Here is a 27,188-nt window from a genome sequence, read left to right on the forward strand (position 1 = left end):
AAGTATATAAATATATAAAATTTGCACCAAAGTTCACAACTTACAACTTACAGTAACAACTTACTTTACACCTCTGATGTGCTGAAAGATTGTGCCCCGATGTGCTTTTATAGCTGAAATGTGTAAAGCAGCGGTAATAATAACCTGCTAAGCTGCGTTAGGATAGAAACCATTTGTAATGATGATACAAGTTCTGCGAGTTACAGTGCCTTGCTTACACAAATAGCCGTGTTCGTGAGAGGAAGGCGTTTCACATTGCCAAGAGGCAGACTCTCTGTGGTTGCCCCGACCAGAGATAAGCTGCTAAGCTGCAGATGAAAGTGTGTGTGCATGTAGAGTGTGGCGTGGTGAGCAGCTGTGGTCAGCCAGATTTGGAAACCCTCTGTGACACCACGGTTAAGATACAGCGGAGAGGAGCTTTACTTCACTATATGCATGCACACACACACACACACACACACACACACACACACACACACTTCCCCTTCATATCAATCCAGCTGACTTCTTGGAAATTGAAAATAAAAAAGCAGATCAAAGGAAAAGATACACCACACAAAAGTGCAAAATGCATGAGAAGCTTAATCAGCATTGGAGATAAATTCTTTTCAGTGACAAATGAAATTAGAATTTTGTCTGGTTTTATAAAAGTATATCAGGCAACAGTAAACATAAATAACCCCAAATAGTACAGGCTCCCTCTCACCCAAATCCAGTGCCATCTTGATCCTAAAGGCCCCATATGGCCAAAAGTGGCACAGTTGCTCAGTGGATTGCACTTCACAGCAAGACTTTGGGGTTGGGGCCTTTCTCTGTGGAGTGTGCATGTTCTCCCTGTGGGAGGACAGGATAAATATAGATATGGATGATCTGATCTGATGATATAGTTGATCTTTTGTAAAAAAAAAAAATAATAATAATAATAATTTTTTTAAATTACAAATAGAAAATATCTGATGAAAGCGTCAACATAAATTGATAAAATGAAAATACTGCAGCTGTGTAAGAAGGCGTATTGGTGTGACAACAATCTTGGCTGTGTGACAGCAGATTCAGTTACAGTAAAGGTGAAGAAGTATAGTTCAACATTTTGGGATACGCATATTCGAATTTCTTGTCAAGTCAGATGAGAAGATCGATGCCACTGTCTGTAGGGTAAATATGAAGCTAGCTCAGCGTTAAGGCTGGAAACGGGGAAACAGCTAGCGTGACTCTGTCCAACAGTAACAAAGTCCTCCATCTCTAAAGCTCACTAATTATACACGTTATATCTCATTTGTTAGCGTAAAAACAAAATTTGTGGTTTTATGGGGGTTTATGTGTCAGACTATTTCTTGGCCAGGCGCAGCAATGTCTTGAAGTCTTCACTGGTTGCCTGGAAACCTCATGGTGACGAAAAGACTCCAGACATGAGTGGCATCGATCCTCGCATCTAAATCTCCCAAAACGAAAGATCCATATGGCTGTAGATGATTTTTTTGTATGTTTATGATATTTGACATACTAATGTTTCTAACTGGTATATTTTCAAGGGATAGAAGTAACATATACATATTGTAAATACACAATGTGCTGTTCAAATGTGCACAGTTATAGCCATACTGACTAAAATAAAATGACCCCAGGAGTCAGTGTGTTTATAAGGAACAGGTTCATACTTTAATAAAAGGGTATTTTCCCTTGGCACAGATCTGCTATCAAATAAATAAAGCAATTAATCAAATACAATCTATATAAACTAAACAAAGTCATGAAAAAACATTAGGAGGGAGGGGGAAAGGAAAAAACAGCTAGTGCTAAACAACTTTCTTTTACAACAAACACCAAGTTAAAGTGTGTCTGTGTGTGGAGAGAGACAGCTTGTGTTATAAACAGATAATTATTCCTCCCTGATAAGTGGGATTGGTGTGGCGGATATTGGAGTGCTAGCTGACAGTAGGCAAGTGAGATAGCTGGACATTTAATCATAAATAAGCCTTATATTCTTTCTACATGATGCTCGTTTATCCTTTCTGCAGTCCACTATATACATCAGAGTTTTAAAAATGTTGAAACATGGATCTTACAAAGCAAATTAGTGGTGCAATACATACATACTGTATTAACATGGAGAAGTGGCTCTGAATACAGGAATACAGGACAGAAGATGGTGGGTGTAGAGAAGTTTGTGTGACATGATTTTAAGTTTTTCGTTCCAAAAGGAGGCATTCCTAATTTGAAATTAAAAAAAGTCTACAAGGATAGCTGAAAACCTTAAAGTTATGTTTTTGATCCCGAAATATAGGGAAATTGCCACAGTATGACAAAAGACAGAAGGGGGATTTTGAAAAAGTTAAAAAGATTTCAAAAGGAAGTTTATTCCCCAGAGCATCTGGTAAACTCTGTGTGACAAAACTGAGAAAAAACTGCTTCCCCAACTCTCAACAAATACTGTTGAGGTGCTGTTGAGTAAGGCATATCACCTCCAGTTGCTCCAGTGATGCTGCTTTGAAGTCAAAAGCATGGAAGTGTGTTTGTAGTGGGCAGCTTTCTAGTGTGAGTTCAGGTAATTGTACGAATGTGAAGCAGGGCATTAAAAAAGGGAGTTCTGTCTGTTCAGTAAAACTCTCTAAAAGAAGTTTAAAAATTGCAACCTGGCTGTGGGTCTGACCGAGCCTTCCACCCAAATTCTTTCAGAAGCCCTCGCTCACCGTGTCGAATCGGACCACCCTGCAGAACGAACAGTCGCCTGCGTGCTGTCCGTTCACACAACCAGAGCACCATTTCCACAGTGCTTATATTTGGAGAGTCACACACAACAGTGTTTCGGGTGAGGGGAAACCGTTGACAAAGGAGTTACAGTGTTATGAGAGCTCCGGCAGCAAGGACTTGTTGTCCAGGAAAAGCAGTGTGAGGTGAGGAAGCCGAGGTATGGAGCGCAGCTGTGATTCCCCTCGGGGAATGACGCCGTTTCCACCACGGGGTCCCTTGAGATGACCCGTCTGACTGGTGCCTCTGCTAAAGGACGGCCTGCAGCTGTGAGAGGACACCGCAGGGCTGAGGGCAAGACTGGCATACACCGCATTCTTGCTCATCTCAAACACATGCACACGCTTATGGCAGACTAACAAATCTAACATGGTGAATATAGTTTGAACACTAGTGGGCTAGTCTGGTTAACAATCATTTTCCCTGTATGGATGAAGTTGCTCTTGAGCACGGCACTTAAACCCTGACAAAAGACTATGGATGCACAAGGGCAGGTCATTTATAAATGGGATGCTGGGAAATGCTCAAAGGACCATGTGTGCTTACCAAGAACGCCAGGGAGAAAACAGATAACAACTATCCCAGAGAACCAACAAGATGATCAACACCTTTACATTTGCAGCTCTCAGTTCACTGCCTCGCATGTCGGTGCCATTAACATTTGCATGTTTTTGGCAGCGCCCATAAAGCATCATGGGATAGGATGAACAGACAGTCCCTGGCGCTGGCAGGAGAGCAGCAGTGGTGAGTTATGGGTCTAGTGGAGACTGCGGGCTGGGCCCAGTGTTATTCAGCACCAGAGGAATGGGACAGCTGAAAGAGCCCTCGCCCTGCCGCACCACAAACAGAGCCTTGTTGGCTGAGCTCTGAGGCCACATGGCGGCACGGTGAAAGACCTGCTGACAGCTGGGGGACAGGAAGATGCCATGGAAACAGAGGGAGCAGCCGTGTGACCCCGGGCCGGGCCGGGGGGCTGGACAAGAGAGCTGCTATGAGTTAGGGAAAGTGCAAGCCTGAAAGTCACAAAACGAAAGTCCAAAAAGTAAACCATGGTGCTGGGCAACTCCCAGGTGTGAATATGTGTAACTGCTTGGATCTGAAGCAGGGCGGGGGTGAAAAATGACATGCATGCTCAGCAAAACATTTCCCTGCATAAATAACTGTAAAAAAAAACAAAAAAAAAACAAAATCCTTAAAGGCCAACTCCATACTGGTGAATAAATACTCAGACCTCTAACTGGCTGGATCTAACAGGGTTTCAATTTATGCTATTACACCAAAAGGCCTGAGCCAGAACTGGAGAATTCTATTGCACTGATGTCAAGATCACACCATCTCTAGTTTTGTTTTTAAGTGTATCATGGGGCTGAGGACATGTGATTTAACTGCTGACATTTTGGACATTCAAATAAAACAGACAGCTTTTGCTACAAACACTGTCCGACTGGGCTCCAAGAACGTGACAAGAGTTTAATATTGGATGTATTTTAAAGGGCGATTTTCTGTTTGAGGAAACAAAGGATAACTGGACTTGCACTTTGAAAAATATGTGAAATTGTATGTAAGCTGCAAATATTAATTCCTCTCAGTTTCATCTTATAGCATATTAGCTTCCATGATGTCAGCATGGAGGACAGTCAAGCATGCGTTCTATAAAACACTTGTATGTGATGGGAGGTCAAGCTACTGAACAGCACTGTTGAGAGTTGGAATTTTAGTCATTCGGGCATAATTACTAGATCACTGTTACGTATCTAATCACATGGTGAGACAGTTGAAACAGAGGGACAATGAGAGAGTGTGAGTGAGTAATACAGTTGTACATTTTCTAGTCAAAATGAGGCTTCTAGTGGTCTTATAAAATGCGGTTGTGAAGGGAAACAAACATAAAAGCTTCAGATAGTGAATACAAAGATATCACATTATCAATAAAGCTTATAAAATTGATAACAATATATACCTTATGTACAGTAAATGTTAGTTAATAAAAGTAAGGAGCTTTTCGACACTTCAGTACTGCAGATTGTGACACGATTGCTCTTCTTTCAAAAAAGTTTCAAAGTAATTTGAAAATAAGCTCTGAATGCTTAGTCAAAGTCACCATTACAACAACAATTAGGATAAAATTAGAGGTAGCAGCGGATTTGGGATCTCTGTACTTTTTTTACTTTATAACATTTCAACATTTCCCTTTCCATTTTTTCTTACGGGGTATTGCGTGCTTGAATCAGAATCCTCATTTTCATCTTCAAAAACCTGCCTGACAGCCTGCTTTAAATACTCACGCACCCATGAGCGCACTTCAAGTGGTTTTCAACAGACACCAGTGTCGTGACACTCTCATACGCACACACACACACTCTTGCTACGCCTACACATTCACACGCTGTTTTACACACACACACACACACACACACACACACACTATGCCCTGCCCATCACCTATATTCCTTCATATATTTTCATCTTTACATCACAGTCTTTCTTACTCTCGTCCCTCCTTTTCCCTAAAAACCTTTTGGCTTAGTGGTCTGGAAAGGTTGTGGTGCTGGTTTGGAGCTGTAGAGTTCATCAGGTAGAGGGTCAGGGGGGAGAGGAACATCCGGTTTGTTTATTAAATTGTCCCTCTGTGCCTCCTCTCTAGCCCCAGCCGTGATCCTCAGTCCTGGCCGTACTCTGGCCCTGAATCACTGTCCTGCTGCATACCCAAGCTTTTGTCCGTCTGACCAACCTCTTTATAACACTGATTAATAACCTCTCAGCACTGGGACACCCCTCCCATGATCCGTCACTCCTACCTATGTTGTCCAATACAAAGCCACTGCAGTACTGCACAACGTAGGGTAGCCTGGCTCACTGCAGTCAGTGTCTGCTGGTCTGGCTGGGTTTTGTGGAGCTGCAGGAGTGCTGAGCTGTCCCAGGCAGGGAAGAAATTCAGGACTGGTAAAAGTGATGGTAGTGGTGATGGTGTTCATGGTGGTGGTGATGCTCATGACGCTGCACCACTTGTGCCAGCACCCCCTCGTAGAGCAGCACGCTGGGCAGGTCTCTCACCTGCTCCTTCTCCACCACTTGTCCTGGAGCTGCCAGAGAGCCCAAGGCCCTGTAGCCCTGGCTCTCCTTTGACCGCTGCTTGTGTTTGCGATAGGGGGCTGTGGACTGGTGAGGGGGGGTCTGGCTAGGTAGCACCGGGGGAGGAGGGACACCACGGCTTCTCATCACCCTGCTACTGATCTGCGCAGGAGGTGTGCGGCTGTGGGTCTTAGGAGAGCGAAGGGCATGTTTCCCTGAGTCTTGGCCTCGCGTACGGGAGGGGTTGAGGCTGTCCGGAGCAGTGTCCACAACAGACTGCAAGCGGCGGTGGTGCGGATGGGAGTGGCCATTTTCTGGTTCATGGGAGCGAGAGCGAGTCTGGTTGGATGACCGGGTCTGAGGCTCTGCCTTCGTCGGCTCCGTGGCGGGGGCTGTGAGGGAGACAGACACGGGTATTTAACTGAGATTAATGACAAACTTCAAGGTTGCAGAGAAAGAAAAACAGTTCCGTCACAGGACTGGTCAGTGTCAAAATTCATTACATGGGCACTCAAAACCCTGCAGAAGAATAAAGTGCCAACAGCTCACTAATAAAGATCCACCTAAAAGCTCCATGATAAGATTCTGGCAGCTTTACTTCAGGTTCTTTCTTCATGCGGATAACTCACAATGTGACATAGAGCAGATCTCTTAGCACTTCCCTAACAGGACCAACATTAAAATAATCACATGTCATCACTGACCATCAGATCAAGGCTGATGCTTATTAGACCTAATATTTCACTTCACAACAGCCCGTTTTGTTGATGGGCTTTAGCCTTGAACACTTGATGTATTGTGCTTGCCTGAGCCCAGATGTTTGTACTGGCGAGGAGCGCAGTGGGCTGGTAGTTCCACCTAATGGCTCCAAGCAGGTGCCGGAGTAATGAGGGCCCCTGGATGCAACTTCAAAGGGCCACAGTCTGTGTTTCTCCCTCCCCTCTCCCCCTCTACACCCCTGGCCCCGGTACACTCACCGGCTCCGAAGCGGGATGTGTAGTTTTCGATGCCTGCCAGGTCCAAGTAGTGGTTCCTGCGTTCCAGGTTCTCATCCACACAGTGGCGCTGGCAGCCCGGCTGGGTGTGGTGGTCACTGTGGTGGCGCCTGTGGACACAAGCGGCACCTCTCATTAGGTAGTAGTTTGGGCCAGAGAGGTTCAGTATGGTAGTGTTTGGAGAACGTAAAACAAGTGTTCCTTATGATCAGGCAGCAGCAGAGTAATTGTTAGAGAAGTGAGATTGTGACTGGAAAATCACAGGTTTAAACCTCAACTGGGAGTATCGGAACAGTGCAGTCAGAGGGCTGACTCTCCCCTCCACCGTTGTACTCCTCCTTAGTACAGTGGAGGTAAATTTGGGCAAAACTAATTAAAGAGTAGAGGTCTACTGCAGCTCCAAAGTGTGAATCCTTCCACTGCCTCTAGCCACTTAAAATGAGAAAGTTTCTAGTTTTCGCTTTTAAAAAGTGGATGTAATAATCAGTGACAAAAAATATATGATATTAATAAACTTCATATCCTTCTTCTTCTTGTAGATACCAGCAGCTTCAACAATAGGCACTGAAGTGTACAGGGGAGGTGGGTTTACCTTAGGAGCGCTCGAGTCTTCTTGTCTGCACTCTTGGGGTCTTCAATGCACTTGTCACTTTTCTCTCTGGGGTGGGACATGTCTGTGTGTGTGTGAAAGACAGGAGGCTATTATCAAAGAGAGCTACACAGAGGAGCCACACACACACACACACACACACACACACACACACACACATGCACACACATACATGACAACTGTCACACAAGCCTCAGAAGAAAGCAACCTTTGTTTTGGAGTTTTACTTTGAAGATCTATAGAAAAGGAAAAACAACAATGCTTCATTTATTCTATTTTCAACTCGCAGCCTTATAAGGCATGGAATGAAATAAAAAACATGCAGACTTCAGAAATTGTTTATTAAGGACGCGAGATCTGATGCAGTTTCAAATTAGCATGAAGGCAACCAGCGATATTTCCAAAGCTTGCACTGTTTGAATCTCTTGATGGATATTTATAGCCGAAACAATAGGACACAAACACACAGGCATATATACTTTTTGAGATATTTTTCCCTGACTACTTGTTTACCAAGTCGTCAGTGAGAAAAGTTAAGTTGAACGTAGCTATATTTTCCCGGCAGCTCTGAGAAGGGGGGAGAAAGAGGGGGGGGACTTTGGAGAAAAGAAAAATGGCTGTGGTTATCAAAAGGACTCGGCACATCTCTTAAGGTTTCTTTCAGAGTATTTGAAGGTGCTGAGGGAGGGGGCCCTCTCTTAGCTCTGCCACTCCCCCCATCATTAAAAATGAACCCCATTGAGTGGGAGAGATGGAGCGACGCAGAGACTGCGACGAACAAAGCTCTGACAGGCCTGAAGCAGCAGCCTTTCTGCATGACAACAAACACATCTCTGGGTGAGCTGACAGCAGGCAAGACGAGGGGGACCCCAAAATGCCCTTTCTTCTCCTCCGCCCCCACCCACTGTGTTAATGCGTGCTTTACCTGCCGCACCCTGCGTGCAACTCCTCCACCGCTGGCTGGAGTCGGGAGCCACCGAGAGCTTGACCCGCAGTGTCTTGCTGCTGCTGGGAGAATGGTTGACGGAGGCGTCCACGACCTCATAGATGGTGTGGAGCAGGCTGGTGATATCCTGCAGGGCATGAGAGGTGGAGGTGAGTTTAATCTGGGCTTTTTGATTAACAGCTTCAACAACAAGTGTGATGAGAATCCTTTGATCACCAAGTATTCAAAATCTTGTAGATTCTTGGTGACCTTGGTGCAGAGAGACAGATTTTCAGTGCACATATTTTACAAAAAATAAAGCTTTTGTCTTTATTTTTTGAACATATGAGACTATTCTTATCACTACACTGTTTGAATTCAATATTCTGTAGCTTTGTGCATTAAACCTCTGAATCATAAACTTCCTGCTAGCTAGGAATTTAAAGAAGTGACTCAGACAAGAGTGAAGAGAGAAACACACTGATGTCAGTTGTTTTAGTTCAGCGTTCCAAGTGAAGCGATCAGACAGTGTAAAGACAAGTTATAAATTCATGAAAAGAAACATCTTGGCGGGAGCAGAAGAGGCTGACTGGGATGTCAGGCCTGATGTGAGTCATGTTACAGCTGTGTGAGCTCTACACTTTCTCTATTTAATTCCTCAGTGTCTCGTAAAATGACACCTGCATAGGAAGTGACACCAGTGTACACTTTCAAATAAATGCACAAAAGCATGTATACATACACTCAAAAACATGTTTCTACACATGTAGGAAGATATACAGATATACAGTTATTTCCATGTAACTAAGGGTCATTATAAAGACCTGACCTCAGATCAGTAAAGGCCAAGGAAATGGAGCAGTCACAGAGAAATAGAGAGAGCAAAGAAAAATTGAACAATTATCAATGTCAATACTTTCAAATTAAAAGTGATATGTTCACTTCAGAACAAGGTAACTGACTATAATTGGACTGCTTAATGTGCACATAAAATACTGCATTCTCTTGTGGCTGTTTAGAAGCTATATTTTGCACTGGTGAGTGTTTTTGTGCACCATACTGAGCTAATGACTCCTTCTTGGGTGTTAGCAACTGTGCTGGATCTTTTCATAGCAAACCAAATTGTAATTGTCCAATAAAATTTCACATGGTATGGATGTGAAATTAACTGACTGACACAGTATCTCAAATCTCATTAGTGTTTTACTTTAGATGGTAACACAGCTTCACCATAAGAGCTTCTTTGACAAAACTGCTGAGAATTAAGCCACCGCCACACAAAGACTCCAACAGCATGATTTTCACTCACTATAGTACGATTAAAGGACTATTATGAATTCTTCAGGGACCGGTTGCACATACTGGTTTCAGACATAGATGCACTGTAAAAATTAAATAAATAAATAAAATAAAAGCTTCCTGTGTCATTTTTAGTTTTCTTCTGTTTTTTATTTATGTGAAGGGATAAAAAAAAAAAAGAGTTGGAGAAGAAAGCTTTTCTTTCCCCCTCCAAGCCGCCGCCTGCCGTCTCATGAGCCATGGAGCCACAGGCAATGCCAAAAAAACTGCACAGCCAACCACACAGAGGACAGCTCCAGTCTCTTTGCGCTGTTTCAAGTTGTTTTCAAAAGACACAGGCCTTTCTGGATGTTCCGTCAGATCTGTACCAGACAGACGCAAGCCACAAGGTACCTCGCAGGAGCGGAAACACACAGATGCCGCTGGATTTGGTTCTGTCTTTTAGGGGTGTGGTGAATAGGGCTAGAATTTAAGGTTTACTGGGAAGTTATTGATTCCTTCCCATACCCAAAAGGAGGGTGTTTTGTAGCTGTGAGCTACTGACCAGAACAATTTTGTGACACTTAAAATCTGTGCATTCAGAAATGTTTGCTTTATATTGTTTCATTTTTGTTAATACAATAAAACTGACAAAATGAACTGTTTTTAAGGCCTCATATTACAAACACAACACTACAATACTCTTTTCCTGTTAAGGTCTGCAACAAAGTAAACTAACTAAATACTTTTTAAAAGAATTCCAACTACAGCTCATGTGTGGTGTTGGCAGATGTCTATTTGATGTCTGTTTACTGTATTTATTTACTTGTGTGAATGTGTGTGAATGATTAGTTACTTTGATGAGCAGTTCTGCCATCGCTGTATGAATGTGTGTGAATGGGGTGAATGTGATATGTAGTTGAAGCGCTTTGAGTAGTCAGAAAGACTAGAAAGGCGCTATATAAGTACAGTCCATTTACCATTTGTTCATTCATTCATTCATCAAAGGCTTATTCATCCAGATTAATCACTGCTTGGAGCAAAAGATTATTACCTCTCTGGTGACTTTGCCGTTGTTGTCAAAGTCGTAGAGGGTGAAGGTCCACTCCTGCCTGTTATCCTCCTCCACAGACACAGCACACTCCAACTCCTGAAACAGCGCAGCGTTAAACTATCAATATCATCTAGTGTGTATGTGAGTGTGTATTTGTGTATGTCCTGTCATTGCCCTAGTTTCATCCAGCGGGGGAGTAATAAACGCCCTGTTCAGTGTTGACACTCACTTCAAACTGGAGCTGTTTCTGTGGCCCTGCGGGAGATTGGCTGTCCCTCTCCTGCATCTTCTCCTCCACACAGCAGCTGTCTGTCTTCTCTGGGGGTAAAGCCACTGCAGTGACACACACACACACACACACACACACACACACACACACACACACACACACACACACAGACACACACACCAAGATAAAAGAGAGAGCCTGAGGATGGAAACGTTGGGTGCAGTCATAACCTGAGGATATGTCGTCGCCTTCAAGTGTTCCTTGTAAGCTCTGACTTCCGAGTTTGGCAGCCACAATTAAGATGTGTCACACATTCAAGTGCTCCTGGTTGGAAATAAACTTACACAGCCAAACTCCTTATAGGTTCTGTCTCACTGCCTGTATTCTGAAATTGTATTTTTATATTAATATTAACATATTCATTAGTAATGTAACATTTTTAAGGCAAAACAGGCTCTGTTGTGTGTAACATAAGTAATGCATACACAGCACTTGCAAATCAGAAATTTTGTTCAGCTCCTCAAATGCACTGAACTTGTGGGGTGTATTTACAGTATTTGTGATTACTCAAAGGTGACACGGTACTGTAATCAAGCTTTGCGAATGAGTACCTTATTTTATGGCCTTTCATGTCAGGTAGCAAGTTAATTATTGCATCATTCCAAAGAGCAGAGGTACTGTTAAACAAAACAGTAATATAAAGACTGGAACTGGAATCCAAAATGTCAATCCAACGCAAAAAGAAAAAATGTTGAAACTGTGACAGCACTAATTCTCCAGTGGCATAGCTGTTCCGTCAGTCCCACATATAGTAATGGTTTTTAAGCTCCTAGCCACAGTATATATATCCCACTGTGTTCACACTGAGAGTGGATGTCAGACATGAAACTGAATGACATTAGCATGTCTAAAACATGATAGAATATTAGGTGGTATTCGGATATAAATGGTGGATTGGAAACAGCGTGTGAACATCAAAAAGCCTATACGAGACTCCCGAGTCCCCGGCTCAGTGCAGCAGAGCTCATCATTTTATAGAATGACATTCACCGTACATTACCATCCAGACATCCAGTTAAGGCAGACAGTCCAGAGGGAGGACTAATCTGTCATATGCACTTAAGCTGATGACCTGTGTAGAGCCTGACAACATTTCCTATACTGTAGAAATCAATGATAGTTTCACTCTACTACACTTTACAAAACAGATTTTCCCAGGCAGGATTCAAACTGACACCAAATCATTGAGCCTAGGAAGGATCTACAGTATGTGTGCCACTGATGTGAATGCATCAACACTGCTTTGTTATGAATCGGAGAGCACAAGTTTCTCTATAGGGTGAGACTCTAAGGGGTAGACAAAACAAAAAAGAACACCATACAACGATTACAATCCATTACAATAATCCAATTAAGAAATTTGTGAAACCTTTAATCATGATTATATTTTGTTAAAACTGTATCATACAGGGGTTGATTCAATTCATATCTGTGGCCACAGTTAATTGTGGTGTATTTTTGGATTGCACTATATTTTAATATTTTATATATAGGTGGTCCACCCTGTTGGACACAAGTAACACAACTGTCACTGTCTGGTTCGATGTTTAAGTTTCAGTGTTGGACGTTGGCCCAGATGTAATGCTACCGGATATCCTTCTCTGCTTTGAAATCCAGCATTTGTTTGACACATGAGACCACAGATACACACAACATGTAACTGAGATTTGGGAGGTGTACACGTCGGCTCCTTTACGAGCCTCTGTGGGTTATAGTTACCCAGACACGCCCTTCATCCTCATATATGTTAACATGTATTTTCGCAGAAGCTTGTTAAAGCCTTTACCCAGCCACAGCCCCTGTACGTTTCACCTCCGGTCATTTAGTTCTGTGTGAGCATCAGCCCCCCCATCCAATCACAGTCCTGCACACACCCATAGACCCACGCAGACCACACCCTTCTATCTCCACCCTCCCCTGCTCCTTTCTCCTCCCACCACACTTTGAAGTCCCATTCTCAAACCTTTTGGAAGAGGATCAGACCGGCTGTAAAACAGAATCACTAATTAATTAAGCCAAGTCAAATCTGAAACACTGTTTGTTTGCTCGCCAACGGAGCAGACACAACAGCCCAATTTCTTTCCTCCTGATCCAAAGCAGATCAAAGCAGACCTGTCTCATCCCTGGGTAGGGGAAAATGCCAGAAATGAAAGGCATCATCCCAGGGAGCTTTTACCAACTTTTTGGAGAGGAGCAGCATTTGGTGTCCCGCTGTTTGATCATCTGAGGTGCTCAAAGGGAACATTGTGTGCGAGGGCAAATCTGTTTCGTAGCAGGCTCAATATGGTGGTGAGATGCTTATCTCGGAGCTAATAAAATGCCGGGAGGAGTAACAGTAATCTGCTATCACCCTCCTCCCCCTTTGACCCCCCCCACCACAGACATAAGCCGGCTCTTTATGAGAGGAGCTGAGCCAGGGGATTGGCTGCACATCAGATCTGAGGGGCAAGACGAGGGCAGCCGAGGAGAGCGCCCTCCAAGCCAAGCCTGTTCCAGCAGCCCTGCTACACACACGCGCATGCATACACTCGTACACAAACACACCGGAACGAAGGCAGGTCGGGAAAGCTGCCACACACTCTGAGAAATCACACCCAGCTTAGCTAGGCTACTGTATTATACATAACTGGGCCTGTCCCTCCTCATACATTCTGACAGCTCAGTGCTGGGTATTAAAGTGATTTTGGGATGGCCGGGATGGAATGGCCTTTGTACCAATGTAGAGAATCCTAAAGTTCTTTTTTAATACCCACAAAACTTTCTTTTGGAAGTACTTCCATAAACCCGGAGGAAAGAAGGCTTTTATGTTTGTTGGTTGTCCTATCATCTCTGCCCTCACTGATTTCGCTCTCATTTTCACTTAACTTTCTTTGTTAGATGTACGGAAAATGGATCTGATCACTGCACTAAATGCAGTTCATACAAGGGACATCATAAATCCTCCACGGCTGTCGTTCTTTGGGACTTAGTGTACCTGAGAAGTACAATTACAATTTATTCCAAACTAAAATCTAAACTAAACCATTTAGATAACAAATTGTATTAAATAGAGGACATTAACACAGTAGCTGCAAATCAAAGATTTGACAATTTCTCTTGAAGAGAAAATAACCTGGATGTATCCCCCTCTGGCTCATAAAGTAAAAGTCCAAACTCTGTCCAAACTCTGACACCATTTTCAAAAGTGTGAAGCTTGAAACAGCCTGATGGTATGAAATTAAAAACTATTGATGAACCTCAGCTCCACTCAACTTCTAAAGTTCTGGTATAGTGACATTTCTCCACCTAGAAATGTGACACAGTTGCCTCTCCTTGCTAACTGTCAGTGAATGAGTTTGCCTTAGTAACTTGAACATGAAAAATAAAAACATTTTTAGAGGTCTGTATTATGGAAATATTCACACGTAATCTATGGAATGTTTTATTGAAGCAAATTATTTAGGCTTTCACCTTTTAATTATTGAAAATTAACAGAGCAGCATGTTCTAATTAGCAACATCTCTCTTGAAGGGAGGACAACCTTGGCCCAGACTCAGGTTCAGCCCAATGACTATAAATCATTTCATACTCCATTTATCAGTCACGTTATCTCTTGTCTCTCTACTCTGTCTATTATTCAGTGAAGCAGAGCTGAAATAAAAGTGAATTCTCTGCCACGCTTCCAAATTCCAAATGGGCTGGGCTTGTTCAACTCTTCATTTCTGCCTCCACCTCACGTCCAATCCTGTCTTTAAATGGGAGGGAGAGACTTTCTCCTCCCGGAGCTCTTAATCCAGGATCACATCACATTGGGGAAAAAACATGGAGGAATGGAGGCACTTTGCAGAGCACCACGGGGGGAGGGGCGGATGAGAGACGGAGGAGGTGGAGAGGCGGGAGGGAAGGTAAAGGGGACCTCATCAGCACATTGTTTGAGCTTAGAGAATGGGTGCGGAGCTGACGGGAAAGGATGAAGAAAAGAACCACACAAGTATCTGGAGGGCAACTGTGAACAGTATTTTTTGCAGGTTTTCATTCAAATCAGGATAATCTGGGACCAAAATCAGTGAAATGAGCTGGAGTAGACTTTAGTGATGATGATGAAGAGCAGGGGCCCTACCTTCTAAACGGTAGTGTTCATCACCATTCCCTTCTGCACATGCTTCATGTATGGAGTCCTGGAAAGAGAAAAAGAGAGAACAAGACACATATATCACTGCTTCAGGTCGTATAATGGAGAAGTATCATATTTTCATCACATAAAAACAAACATCTTTAACGGTGCAAATCCACAGCACAGTTTTCCAACACAGAGTGACATGCCCGATCAAAATTACAGCGTTTTTATATCTATATATGAACAAAGTTTGACAACTGTGCGCTGAGCTTAAACAGCAGTGGAAAGTTTAAGAGGATTGTAATTGCAGGACTGAAACAAACTGAGCATAAGACTGGCAGTCAGAATTGAAACTATGAAAGAAGTATCTAAATCGCCGCGGCCAGCCCTGCAGGGAATTCTGAGAAAGAGGGCTGGTAGTAGGGCTATTTCGGTGGCGGGTTATCGTTGTAGGGATACATTCAGAGACTTGTTTTTATCCCGGACTGTTTTCACCCGGGCCCCCTCTCCTGGCGTCTGTTAGCGCGTACCACAGAGACTGGAGGGACATGTGATCCCGGGGCTTCACTATGGAAAAGTTCGACTCAGGTATCCATGTGGCATTACAGTCATCTGGCCGAAAAACCATCACTCACAGGCTGACAAACGCATATACATGCACACATCCGTACACACATAGTCCAACACATACACACACATTCAAAGACCCACCCCTGGCTTCATTTCAAAGTTTTCCATTGCACCCAAACTACCACAAAAAACATTTCTGTCAGTCATCAAAAACTAGATAAATTGCAAACAGACTCCACTGAGACAAAACAACAGCAGTCTTATGATAGGCAATGATTAGTCTAAATAATCAATAATTAACTTCATAAAATGTCTCCTTGGATATGAGTGTGGGGGCAGGTGTGTTTATTGTATACATGCTGGTGTGTTCATAGATATGTATGTGTGTGTGTCAGAGGTGAGGCTGTGACAGCGTGAGAGGGGATTTCGGTGTAATCCAGAGAGGTAGAAGGTCAGATGGTATGATCCTACCCTTCTCAGACTAGTGCCGGCCGGGCAGCAGCGCTGTGGGTGGCCTCAGGAGGCCAGGAGAGAACACAGCAAACCGCAGGACTAACTGGCTGGCCGGCTGTCAGACTGATACCCCAAAGCAGGGACCCGGGATAAGCCTGTATTTGTTGTTGGTATGAATGGGTCAAAACATGCTCCGAACTGGCTTCATGACACTGGTCCTGAGCTGGTTTTAATATGGTCTGCTCAGCTTTGGTATGATGAAGGGGAATCAGTAGTTTCTATGAGAATTGCAGGATTACGTTAGGGTTGAACTGACAACCGGACTTCACCAAATGTTTTTACAAGCTCAACTATATGTAGATATATTTCTCATACTTAAGCTCATGTATGAATTATATGATTGCATTAATTTCCCAGGAAGAACCAATTTTGCACATTTGCCAGCTAAATTGACCATTCAATTTGTCAATAAATGCCTGTGACCAATAAATGACCACAGTCGATTAGTTTAAAACAGTCATACTTAATGTATCATTTTCAATGGGCAATTCATTCATGTTAAATGGAAAATAGCTACTTCTATGAGTCTTGCATTTGCAGGTTTTACGGTACTTGCCAGCTTTCTGTGTCGTGATAAAAATATCTAATCAGAGGCTTGGCTTTCTTGGCATGTTTTTTATGTAAACTGTGTAATAATGACAGAAAAATAAGCTTGAAACTGTATTATTGTTTCTGACGATTTACACTAAAGGTTTCAGCAAGTTTGATTTCCTGTAACTCAACATGGAAAAATTAACTGACAAAAAACACTATTGAAATACTCTCCTATTTACTGGTGGATGTTTTTGTTTCGAATACTAAGCCTCAGTTCAGTCAGAAGTTTGTGTGATTTAGTTTGCTTTAAAAGAAACCATTCAACCTGCATTGGACCCATTCATATGAGACAGCTGTCACGGGTTAATCACTGGTTGTCACCGTTAGCAGAGACTCCAGTCTGCTCCACATATTTCACTGCTAAACCATAGAAGTATACAGAATTACATTACATAATTACTAGATAAAGTTACTACTATAAGTTTCATTTTGACATCTGTCCTTCTGTCCACACTTTTTCCAACTTGTCACAAAAGAGGGTTGGTTGGTGCATGTTGACCCATTCAGATAGATCACGGACATGGGTATGACCCGTGTCACTGTGTCGATCTGAATGGGGTATTAGACTGTGGCAACATTAACACTGGCCTCCACGTTTCCACGTAGCCTCACAGAAAAATCCCTCCACAATCAGCATTCCTTCAATTCCTCACACACAAAGACACATACATGCACACACATACACACACAGATACAGCATCTTGAACGTATTTCTGTTTTTTGATGAATGATCCAAAATTATTGAGAGGTTAGCCAAGAACATGAGAAAAATGGGGAAGAGGAATGTGCTAATTGGTTGTTGTCTGTGGTGATGGATGGGAGCTGTATTATTAGTCCGCTAGGGTTACTCTGGGGTTTGCTCTGGTCAGTGTTAAGAAAGAAATACCCCATGCTTTTTTTTTTACTTTACACACACATGCACTTGACCACTAACCACTAAATAGAAATGGATATACAGAGAAGCAGAGGGGGGAAAACGCGCATTTTTCTTTGTCCTGTGTCAGTTATTATTTTTGACAGCCTGCAACCTGATTAAGAAACCTTAAAGTTGTAATGATGTCAGGTATAAAATCTAAATCTGTTTCATAAAAATAAATGGGAATATTCGCTTGAGTTTTTGTTCTGAGCTTCTATGGTGATATAGCTTTGAACCACAGACTGCATCCATTTCCCCAGATAATCGCCTTGGCCGAGGTTGAGCTGATGTACTCATCCTTACAATCTGTTCTAATGCAGTCTCTAAAGAGCACCTCCAGATTGACTGACCCGATGACACTACCACTTTCAAGCTTAGCTCTCTAGTTTCTGGCTTTGGCAGTGATTGATAAGATTGTCCTGTGCCAAAAAATAACATCTAGGAGTTCTAAAAATAAGGAGTGTTTGTGTCTGAGTTTCCTGTGTTATCACCAGTCAAACAGTCACAAGAATAATGAGGTAGATTTCTCTACCCAGCTCCAGAAAAGGGAGATTTCAATGGCAGAAGTAAAACAGTTCTGCCTACACTATTACACTATTCAGACCTATGAGAAAGAGATTAATCTCCTCCACCCCACCAGTAACTTGAATGATACACTTAACAGTTCTGTCACTCCTATTACTAAGATGCTCTGGCTCTTCTGGCTCTTCTCTTCAGCTAGACTCCAAAATTTCCATTCCTCCTTGTTTGATTTAGTAAATGAACACACAATCTCCTTTTCTGTGTTTTCTTGCTGTAACAAACGCTACCAGGTCTGGTTCTAGATCTTCCTGACACCTTCTGGCTTCATCTCCTTTTTCTATGATTCATATCGTGATATGACTCACAAACTCCACCAAAGTATACTAGAGCTTAGAAAGAATGTTTTACAGAAACCAATCATGCTTTTTCTACAAGGTGAAAAATGCAACTACAACTATTTTACATCAAACATTATTTTATATTTTGAAAAAGCAATAATACCAAACTTAAGGCAGCATAGAATGCAAATTGGAAGACTATTAAACAGACATCAAAAGACTATCTTTTGTAAAGGACAGACATTTTAAACAGAATTACACTGTTACATACTAAAGAAGTAACAGAAGTAGCAGTTGTAGTGACAGCAGTAGTAACAGTAGTAGTAACTGCATGTTAAGCTGGTTTTAGACAAGAAAGTCAGTCCAGGTTGTTAAGCCACAGAGAATAAAGGCTTGAACTTACTCCCTTCAGTGTGATTTGAAATGAAAGAGCTCAAAGTGGATTTGCCCAAAACTGCAATGCTGGTCATCCCCCCTCTAATGTGATTTCTCAACTAATGAGTAAAGATGAAGCTCAACTGATGCAACATTTGCAAACAGTGAATCTGAAAACCGGGTCTCATTAAATTCTACCAAACAGGGTATGCGTGCACAATGACCATGATAACTATGTATGTAAAACTTTGGCAACCACAAAAGAGCCATCAATCTCCTTTGGTCCAGCAATGAGTCAATGATGGGTTTCTCTTGAGACCCTTGCTAATTCAAGGGTCAGAGGTCACTGTGGGAGAGCATTTCAGGCTCAACCACACTTAACAATAAAAATGTGGGGTGGTAACCTTCCATAGAAGAGGGGTAATATATTGGTACTATAAAATCGGCACTATATGATTCAGTTGCACTCCTGCTGCATTGGGTGTTGCAGTATTTGTATGTTTTGTTGCTGCTTGTCTCTGTAGCTTGGGGTCCAAACAGTTTATACAATTTACAGTGAGGTGTCACTTCCCAGCATCTCTGCAGGATTCGGTCAGAGGTGCTGGCTTCAGGGCACAAACAAACATCTTTCTACTGCACTTGGGACCGGCTAAAACAATATTCCAGACATGGTGTTAAATGTTCTGTGGAAACCAGAGCATAAAGCATTCTGTTTTCAACAGCAGCCAGGTCCCTCAGAGCTTCTTCAGGGCCTTTAGGACAAGGAATTGTATGGCCCCTGTGTGTTTTAAAGCTGTTCATGCCCCTTCGCAGAGAGTGATTTATTACTGGACTATAACACAGAACACAGTGTGCCTGCCCCATTACAACATATCATCTATATTACTCGCCGGCCTGAAGGCCTTGGTTTGAACGTTGGAACTATTTGGCAAACCCCAATCAATCAATAGCACACTTTAAGAATATGAATTTTGATATACCAAAGACAGATTTGCATATTAACAAATTATAATATTTACTGAACAAGCACTACATCAAGTTACTTCTTTAAGAATGGTGACCACTCTACGCCCCTCTGTATGTTAGGTCTAAAATATTACAGTGAGGATTGCTCATTCAACACCAGTCCTTTGATTAATGTCAATTATAATAGCAAATTAATATTCAATAATAGTTCAGTTAAACTCCATTATAGTGCATCAATTACAATTTGAGTAAATGAAGAGGCAGCACTTGAACTGCAATACTCCAGGCATTAAGAACACATTTTCATGTGTATGATTTCTATGCTTTTCAAAAACTTTCAAAAAGCATTAGACTAAAGTAATTACCTCAACATTAGAGCACAGAATAATATGTTTAGCTTTAGCTGTTAAATTTAGATGAAAGGGCAATGTCATTTACATAGCTTACAGAAGTTAGCACCTCTTCCTTCTGGTTTAACTTGGTGAAGCCAATGTAATATATGAAGCCCACTTTACGTCCATATAAGCACAGTCAGTCTGAGGCCACATTCTTAAGGAAATTTAATGAAAATGCCAAATTGCTATTAACACTGGCCACGTTCATCTTGGCTCGCAAGTCGAATATGACAACCCTGAAAAGGTAGCTAACCTCGCAGACTTAAACAGCTCCATCTTGTCAGCAATTACATTTTCTTCAAAATAGTGTGATGAAGTTAAATGACCCAACTGATCTCTTGGTTGCTAACCTTGATCAGCATGAATATGAATGATGAAATCATTGATTGAGTGCATCTTGAACTAATGTAGAGCAGGGTGTAGCTGAAAAGAGCACTCGGCTCAGCTAGCCTACTCTGAATAAAATAAGGTTAAAAAAGTTTGAAAAGAGTTTTTGCCATTGAATTTTGCATTTCAGTGTCCATATTGTATGGGGATGTTTTGGTCCTACTCCTCTGGATAGAGGTTGAGGGAGACAGAGAAAGTGAAAAAGACAGTGAGCGCATGCTGGCAAAGAACCGACTTGGTGCAGCCAGAAGACAGAAAGTTGCCTCCAGCGTCATCCTTACTCTGGCACTACAGACATGGACCCACTGGGCCCATTTTTTTCTTCTATGAGTCTTTCTTTGAAAGCAAAAGGGTACATTAAAGTGCAAATAATATGTACTTGTATGTGATTGTGGGAAAGTCCCACAAGTCCTCTTGGTCTCTACGCTGTCTGCCTCCACAACCCGCCACACAGGCTGACAATTTATGCAGCCGACGACAGCTCCCCCTGATCGCACGCCAGGGCTCAGTGGAGGCAGGCCTCTAGAGCAATGGCAGCGCTACTGGCACTCCATCAAAACCCAGGAAAAATCTCATTAGGACTGCGCCTGGGTGCCTCCTGCTCTGTCCCCCATCCATCGCAAGGAAACACCTTCAGGACTGTGGAGTTCGGAGCAGTGGTGCCAACATGAAGTGGAGAGCAACAGACATGAAAGGCCATTTAGCCAAGTAGGCGAGACAGGCAGAGTGACAGAGACAAGGGAGAATGTGCAAATAGCGGCGATGCTTCTCCAAGTACACGTCTGCTTCCCCTGGGCCTTTCAAACAGGAGAGGGCTGAGGTTGCTGACACTCACATAAAAGCCACCCAGCACTGGAGAGGGCAAAACAGAGCATTACAGAAAGTGAGAAGTGATTATTCTCACTTGTACCATATTCGTCACAGCTACAGCATGTCCAATATCTGTAAGTATACGTAGATTGACTAGTACAGGTCATAAAATAACCTACAAAGGGACAGTGCCAGACATGTGATGCCTTGCTGTCCTTGTACCAGGTGTTAAGATACACTTAACTTGTCATGATGTCTTTGTACTTTGTCCCGTACATTTAGTGCGCTTGGCAAATAAAATGATTTTGACTGATTCCGTCTACCCTGGATAGCAGCCATTAGCTAAAGTTTATGAATTACTAATGGTGAAAACAGCTGTATAGCATGGGAATTTTCAAAAGCTCTAGTGCACACACAGCTCCAATGTTGAAAACCAAGAAGTAAAACAACAAAACAGTTTTATTAGTTTTAGAGCTGCAAATTAGCTTATAGGTGTAGTGTTACTCACAGAAGACCTTAAAAGAGGAAATACCCATCCCTCTCCACCATCCCAAAGAGTAAACTGAGATACACCGGAGGCAGTTTAAAAGGGCCGAGCAGCACAACTCTTGGAATCTGGAACAGTGCCTATCCTGCAATATGTGGTAAGTGTGGTAGTGCTGCTGGAGGAAAAAAAAAAGTATATATACATACGGACCGCCAGTCATCATCAGACAGCAGTTTAAACCTGGGTCCAGTCTTTTGCAGTTCTTTACGCTGGAGTGCTCCTCACCTTCCAGCAGTATTAAACAGCTTCATTCAAAGCCCCACGTAGCAGTAAAACATGACGCCCCGAGATGGAGCCAAGATAGAGAGTGTTGATGCGAGGTAGTGAAGCGCTGCACTGCCTCTGAGTGAAGCTTCAAAGGGGATCAGTTTTCACACATGAAATAAAGATCTCAGATAATCATATAGCATAGCAAAGCTGACGCGAGACGGCCCCATTTATGGAGGAAGGGGAGATGGGGCCAATTTTCATACAACACGTACAGACTGAGAGGCATGGCAAATGAATGTCTCTGCATTTCTCTCTAGCCAAACAAGATAAATCTGTTTGGGGTTTTTTTACAGAGAGACTATCGGGCTCATCATCACATGATGAATTGAGGTAGTTTCTTGAATTGGCTCCAGTAGAACAGATGCGTTTGTCTTCTAAAATGTCAGAGCTTTACAACAAACCGAACAAATGTCTTAAACTGATCTCATGAGCAATCTGCAGTGCCAAGAGGAAGTCATATCTGCTGTGTTTTATAATGCAATTGTATGCATTTGATAAGAAACTCAATGCCTTTCCAGAGGTCACAGACTGTAAATCTTTTGATGTTGAGCCATTCACATGCACCATTAACAAAACATAAGCTATCTGGTGGATGTTTTTAATCTGAAGCACCTTACAGTACATTTAGTGCGAAAGTTTTATTTTTCAGTACAAATATTACACTGTTGAACAACATTATTACCAAGTTAACTATGCAACAACAAAAAAATCACAATATAGGGGCATCATCAAGTAAATATCATCAAGTGGTTACACCACCAAACTTTAAAACCACATGTAGGCCCCAAATTAGTCCACTTAAGCTTTCTCCAATACTTGAGTTGAGTGGACAATAAACTGGATAAATAATTGGACAAGCAACTCCTTAAACTCTGCCAACTAAAGGGGGCTAACATGTAATTTGACATCTCAGAGGGAACATCAAAGACAGACACCTTCTCTCCAGACTCTGCGGCCCCATGCCTGACACCCTTCAGTCACGGCACACCCACTTTTCTTCCTGCACCCCAGGAAGGAAATTATAGCCACAGAGTTGGGATCCATCACCAGGCAGGTTGGAGGAAGCTGCTCTATGATTAAAGTGTGCATGGTCAGCAACACCAAGACTGGAGGGGTTTTAGGAACCAGCACATGCCAGAGGGCTTACTGTGTTAACTCTAGTTCATGACGCAGGTCATGCTGTGATTCTCCACACACAAACACACAGACCAGAAACACTTTAGTGAGGATGAAGAAAAACCCCTCCATATGGAGGAATTGCGGCTCAGTAGAGTTCTTCTTTGTGTGCTATATATTAAATCAAATTATACTGTCTGTGTAAATTAACTCTCTGACATTGCTGGATAAGAGGTTGCAAAGACAAGTGTCTGTGTAATGTGTGAGCATGCATGTGTGTTCATGTGGATGTGTGCATTTTTGTACATGTGTTGTTTTTTACAGGACCCGCAAGTGCCGTGATTGGATGCCTTCCTCTTGCAGAGCGATAGTGCACAGCCACCAGTCATTTCTCCATGTCAGATTAACATTGCAAACACTGCTGGTCACATTAACTCACCCACATCAAAGGCTGCCTCCTGAAAGGCTCAGTGGAATATTAGCAGAGATTTACAGCCTTCATCTCTACGCTTCAAAAACATGCTGATCTGAAGTAATCTCCCTCCCCCTCTCCCTTTTTTGTTTTATGTGTGAAGTTGGCCAACACTTTAATGACCCATTTACAAAACTTTTACACCTGCAAAGATAAGCTTTTACAACTCAGTCAGCCCCTCGGGCACTAAACCCTACGTATTACTCAAGGTAACAGCCTTTATTAGCTTTCGAAAAATACATAACCATAGCAAATAACATTTATCACACTGTTTATCAAAGCTTTGTCTCACCATAGAGGAGGAGAGGGAGAGGATACAAGGCGTCAAGATCAAGAGTCTAACTGCATGATCACCCCTCCAGCAATTTAGAGAAACCAATTGCTGAGACTGCTTTCATTTTCTACAATGAGAGAAACATTGGGCCTCAATCACAAATGCTCTTTTACTTTCTCTTAAATTTGTTTGGAAAAACTAAAAAAGACAACACTACCTCTAATGTTCACAATTGATGCAAGTGCCAGCAATGAGCAATAGTTTGCAGGCCCTGTAGCTGTGGACACCACTGTAATCTTCAGAATTAATGAGAAAAGCACAACTACTGTTACTACATGTTAATTATTGTCATTTGGAGTTTTCTTTTGCTGAGTTGGCTGCAGCTGAACTTCTAGGTAACGATTCTCATAAACAGCCAGTCACTCACAGGCATTAAGGTAACATGTGAACAGCGTGAGCAAAGCCACTTCTGTTTTTATCCTCATGTTTCCTTGGGAGTCAGAGAGTTAACAGGGAATCTAAGCTAGAGGTGAATCCTTAAAACACATTCTCCAGCAGCCAATGAACTCCACTTTGGGACCTTGCATTCCCAAGAGGAAGCTATGGTTTGGAAGGGAATGGAGACAGCCTGTCGCTTGGCCTTGATTTACAGGTGGTCTCCGCCTGCCAAGAGTAACAAATCACAACATTATGGCCCTCTGAATTCAGAGTAATGCTCCGTTCCAAAGAATAAGAAAAAAAGAGAGGAGAGAAAGAGAAGAGAGGGAGTCTTATGCAAAATGACACACCTCATCTCCATAAGCTTGTGCAGTTAGTACAGCATGACAATAGCTCACCCTTCATGAAGGAAATTAGTTCGCTCTGGAACTTTTAACTTCCTTCGCAAAAAGGGCAGACGCTGAGGTGACATGGGCTTACAGAGTGTGTGCATGTGTGTCAATCATTATTGCAAAAATAGGATGGAGTATACATTTAAGACAACTGCTTGGCAACGTGCCTGCTTCCATGCTTGTTGTGTTTAACAGTGAGTGTGCTACACTGTGTCTAGAGGTTCTTAGTAATTAGTCAAAGCTCTTTTTGAGGAGAGACAGTCCTTCAGTCGCCTGGGTGGCTTCAGACGCCAGTCTCAAGTGCTGCAAAGTGTGGGAGGAATGAGGTTTTAGTCAGGAAGTCTACCTCGAGGGCAGAAAGAAAGTGACAGGCACTTCAACCTTTAACCACAGTCAAATGAGAAGAAGCACATTTTTTAACTTGTCATGTCAGTAGCTACAGCTTAAGGATCTCACACTGAAATAGTACATATTCATGCTGAGATTGATCCTCCTTGATGTGTACACAATATTCACTTGTGTTTTTAAAATGATTTGATGATATATATCCACATATTTGTGTTTAGGCGAGAAATCAACACACAGGTAAGATTACAAATTTGTGTGATGGTGATCTTTATAGTTATTGTCACAATAACTTACCAACTATGGTAGTCTGCACAAGACATGCCTCCACCAACATGAGTCAATTGTTGGGTCACCTACCTGAGTTTTTCTGTCACTCTAAACAGCAGTAGTACAAATGCAAACTTGGCTAAAACTACTAAAAAATACCATTGAACTATACCATAAAGCCATCCCATCCATCAAAGGGGTATGCTAAAGGGGACCATCTGATAGGGCTGTGGGGGTACGTCGGACAAAAAAGGTTGGGAACCACTGCACTAGAGAGAAGACAGTAAACTTAGACACACCCTCAAGTTAGTAATGTTTTTTAATTAATCAAAGTCTTCTCTTTAATATGGTTTTTATCTTTTGACCCAGCCAGGACATGTTAGATTAAAAGCTGGAATGCACAAAATAGAGGATGATTTTTTGCTCATATTACTATCTGACCTTAGGGTTGCATTGTGAGTGCAGTTCTGCAGTTTGAATGGGATCTAGCCACTATACACAGTGAAGGAGAAGCAAACCGTAGACAGGGCGATGTCAGAAAAACTGATCTTTATAATCAGATCTCTACAATTCCTCCAAATGACAGTTGTCAGTAACATCTAGAATGACCAGTCAATCTTACTTCATTCAAAGCCAGTTACCAAACCATGTCACTGCAATCAACAGCGGAGCTCCATGTGGTAGGTGGCAGTTATGAAAACCTCTGACGTGTGCATGTTGACCAGATGGAACTGACCTCAACACCAAGATGGCCATTCTTCCTCTCTGCCTATGCACACACATATCCATACACTCACACACACACACACACACACACACACGCACAGCATGTTTGGAGCAGACATCCTGCCAGCCACAAGCCACTGCCTCTAAACATCCCTCACATCTGACCTTTTAACTGTGGACCTAAAATCTCTGTAATTACAGAGAGTGTTTCAACTTTGCAAGTAAACATAGCAGCAGAAATAGACACTTCAACTACTATATACATGTACACTGGTGCCAGGGGCAGGTTTCTATTCATAGCTGACTGGAATTAGTGGCTTGTGTCACTGCTCACCATAATGAACTTGCAGCAGAGTAGGTTACTCAGTTACAAACTGCTACCAAATTCTGCTACTCATACACACATTAACGTACAGTGCACACAGAAACATATAAAATACAAATATATACACACAGACACAAACCAGGAAACAATATTTATCAAAAAGCTAAGGCATACATCTTCTATCTATTTGGTCTCAACCCCTGAATTCAGTCCACAGGTACTTCTATTGGTTTCAAAGCTCCATTTTATGTGTCTTGAATATAAGTGAAATAATCACATCATCAGCATACAGGAAGCTGCACTGACATGTAACACCATTTATGACTAATGGCAGTGAAAAATTAAAAGTTATATCTACAAAAGTAAGAAGAAGCGTATGTCGAAGCAGTCCCCTAAAGACTTACCAAACCTCTGCCCAAAGATGTTGTTCAAACTTGAGCAAGAAAGAGGGTGGGTGAGTGGTGGATTTGAAGGACAGGGCAGATGGCCCTTTGGGGAGCACAGGGTTGGCCTGCTTCATTGAGAGTCTACAGGGTGAGGTCCTCTTTAGGTTGTGGCAC

At 42.4% G+C, this 27,188-nt stretch overlaps 1 protein-coding gene across 2 annotated transcripts in view; it reads right to left on the reverse strand.

Moving 5' to 3' along the window:
• Positions 1-1,636: 1,636 nt before the first annotated feature.
• The window catches only part of nkd1 (NKD inhibitor of WNT signaling pathway 1), a 33,840-nt gene continuing 8,288 nt past the window's right edge, over positions 1,637-27,188 (reverse strand). Inside the window, exons 4-10 of one of the 2 annotated variants that reach the window (XM_044170614.1) lie at positions 15,071-15,128; positions 10,912-11,015; positions 10,683-10,778; positions 8,360-8,498; positions 7,408-7,489; positions 6,798-6,925; positions 1,637-6,212 (exon numbers count right to left, since the gene is read on the reverse strand). In XM_044170614.1, the coding sequence (XP_044026549.1) occupies positions 5,683-6,212; positions 6,798-6,925; positions 7,408-7,489; positions 8,360-8,498; positions 10,683-10,778; positions 10,912-11,015; positions 15,071-15,128 (1,137 nt within the window). In that variant the 3' untranslated portion in view covers positions 1,637-5,682. Of the gene's footprint in view, positions 6,213-6,797; positions 6,926-7,407; positions 7,490-8,350; positions 8,499-10,682; positions 10,779-10,911; positions 11,016-15,070; positions 15,129-27,188 lie in introns of both variants that reach the window. The other variant, XM_044170527.1, reaches the window with a different exon arrangement.

The sequence above is a fragment of the Siniperca chuatsi genome, linkage group LG1 (genome assembly GCF_020085105.1).
Source record: "Siniperca chuatsi isolate FFG_IHB_CAS linkage group LG1, ASM2008510v1, whole genome shotgun sequence".
NCBI lineage: Eukaryota > Metazoa > Chordata > Actinopteri > Centrarchiformes > Sinipercidae > Siniperca > Siniperca chuatsi.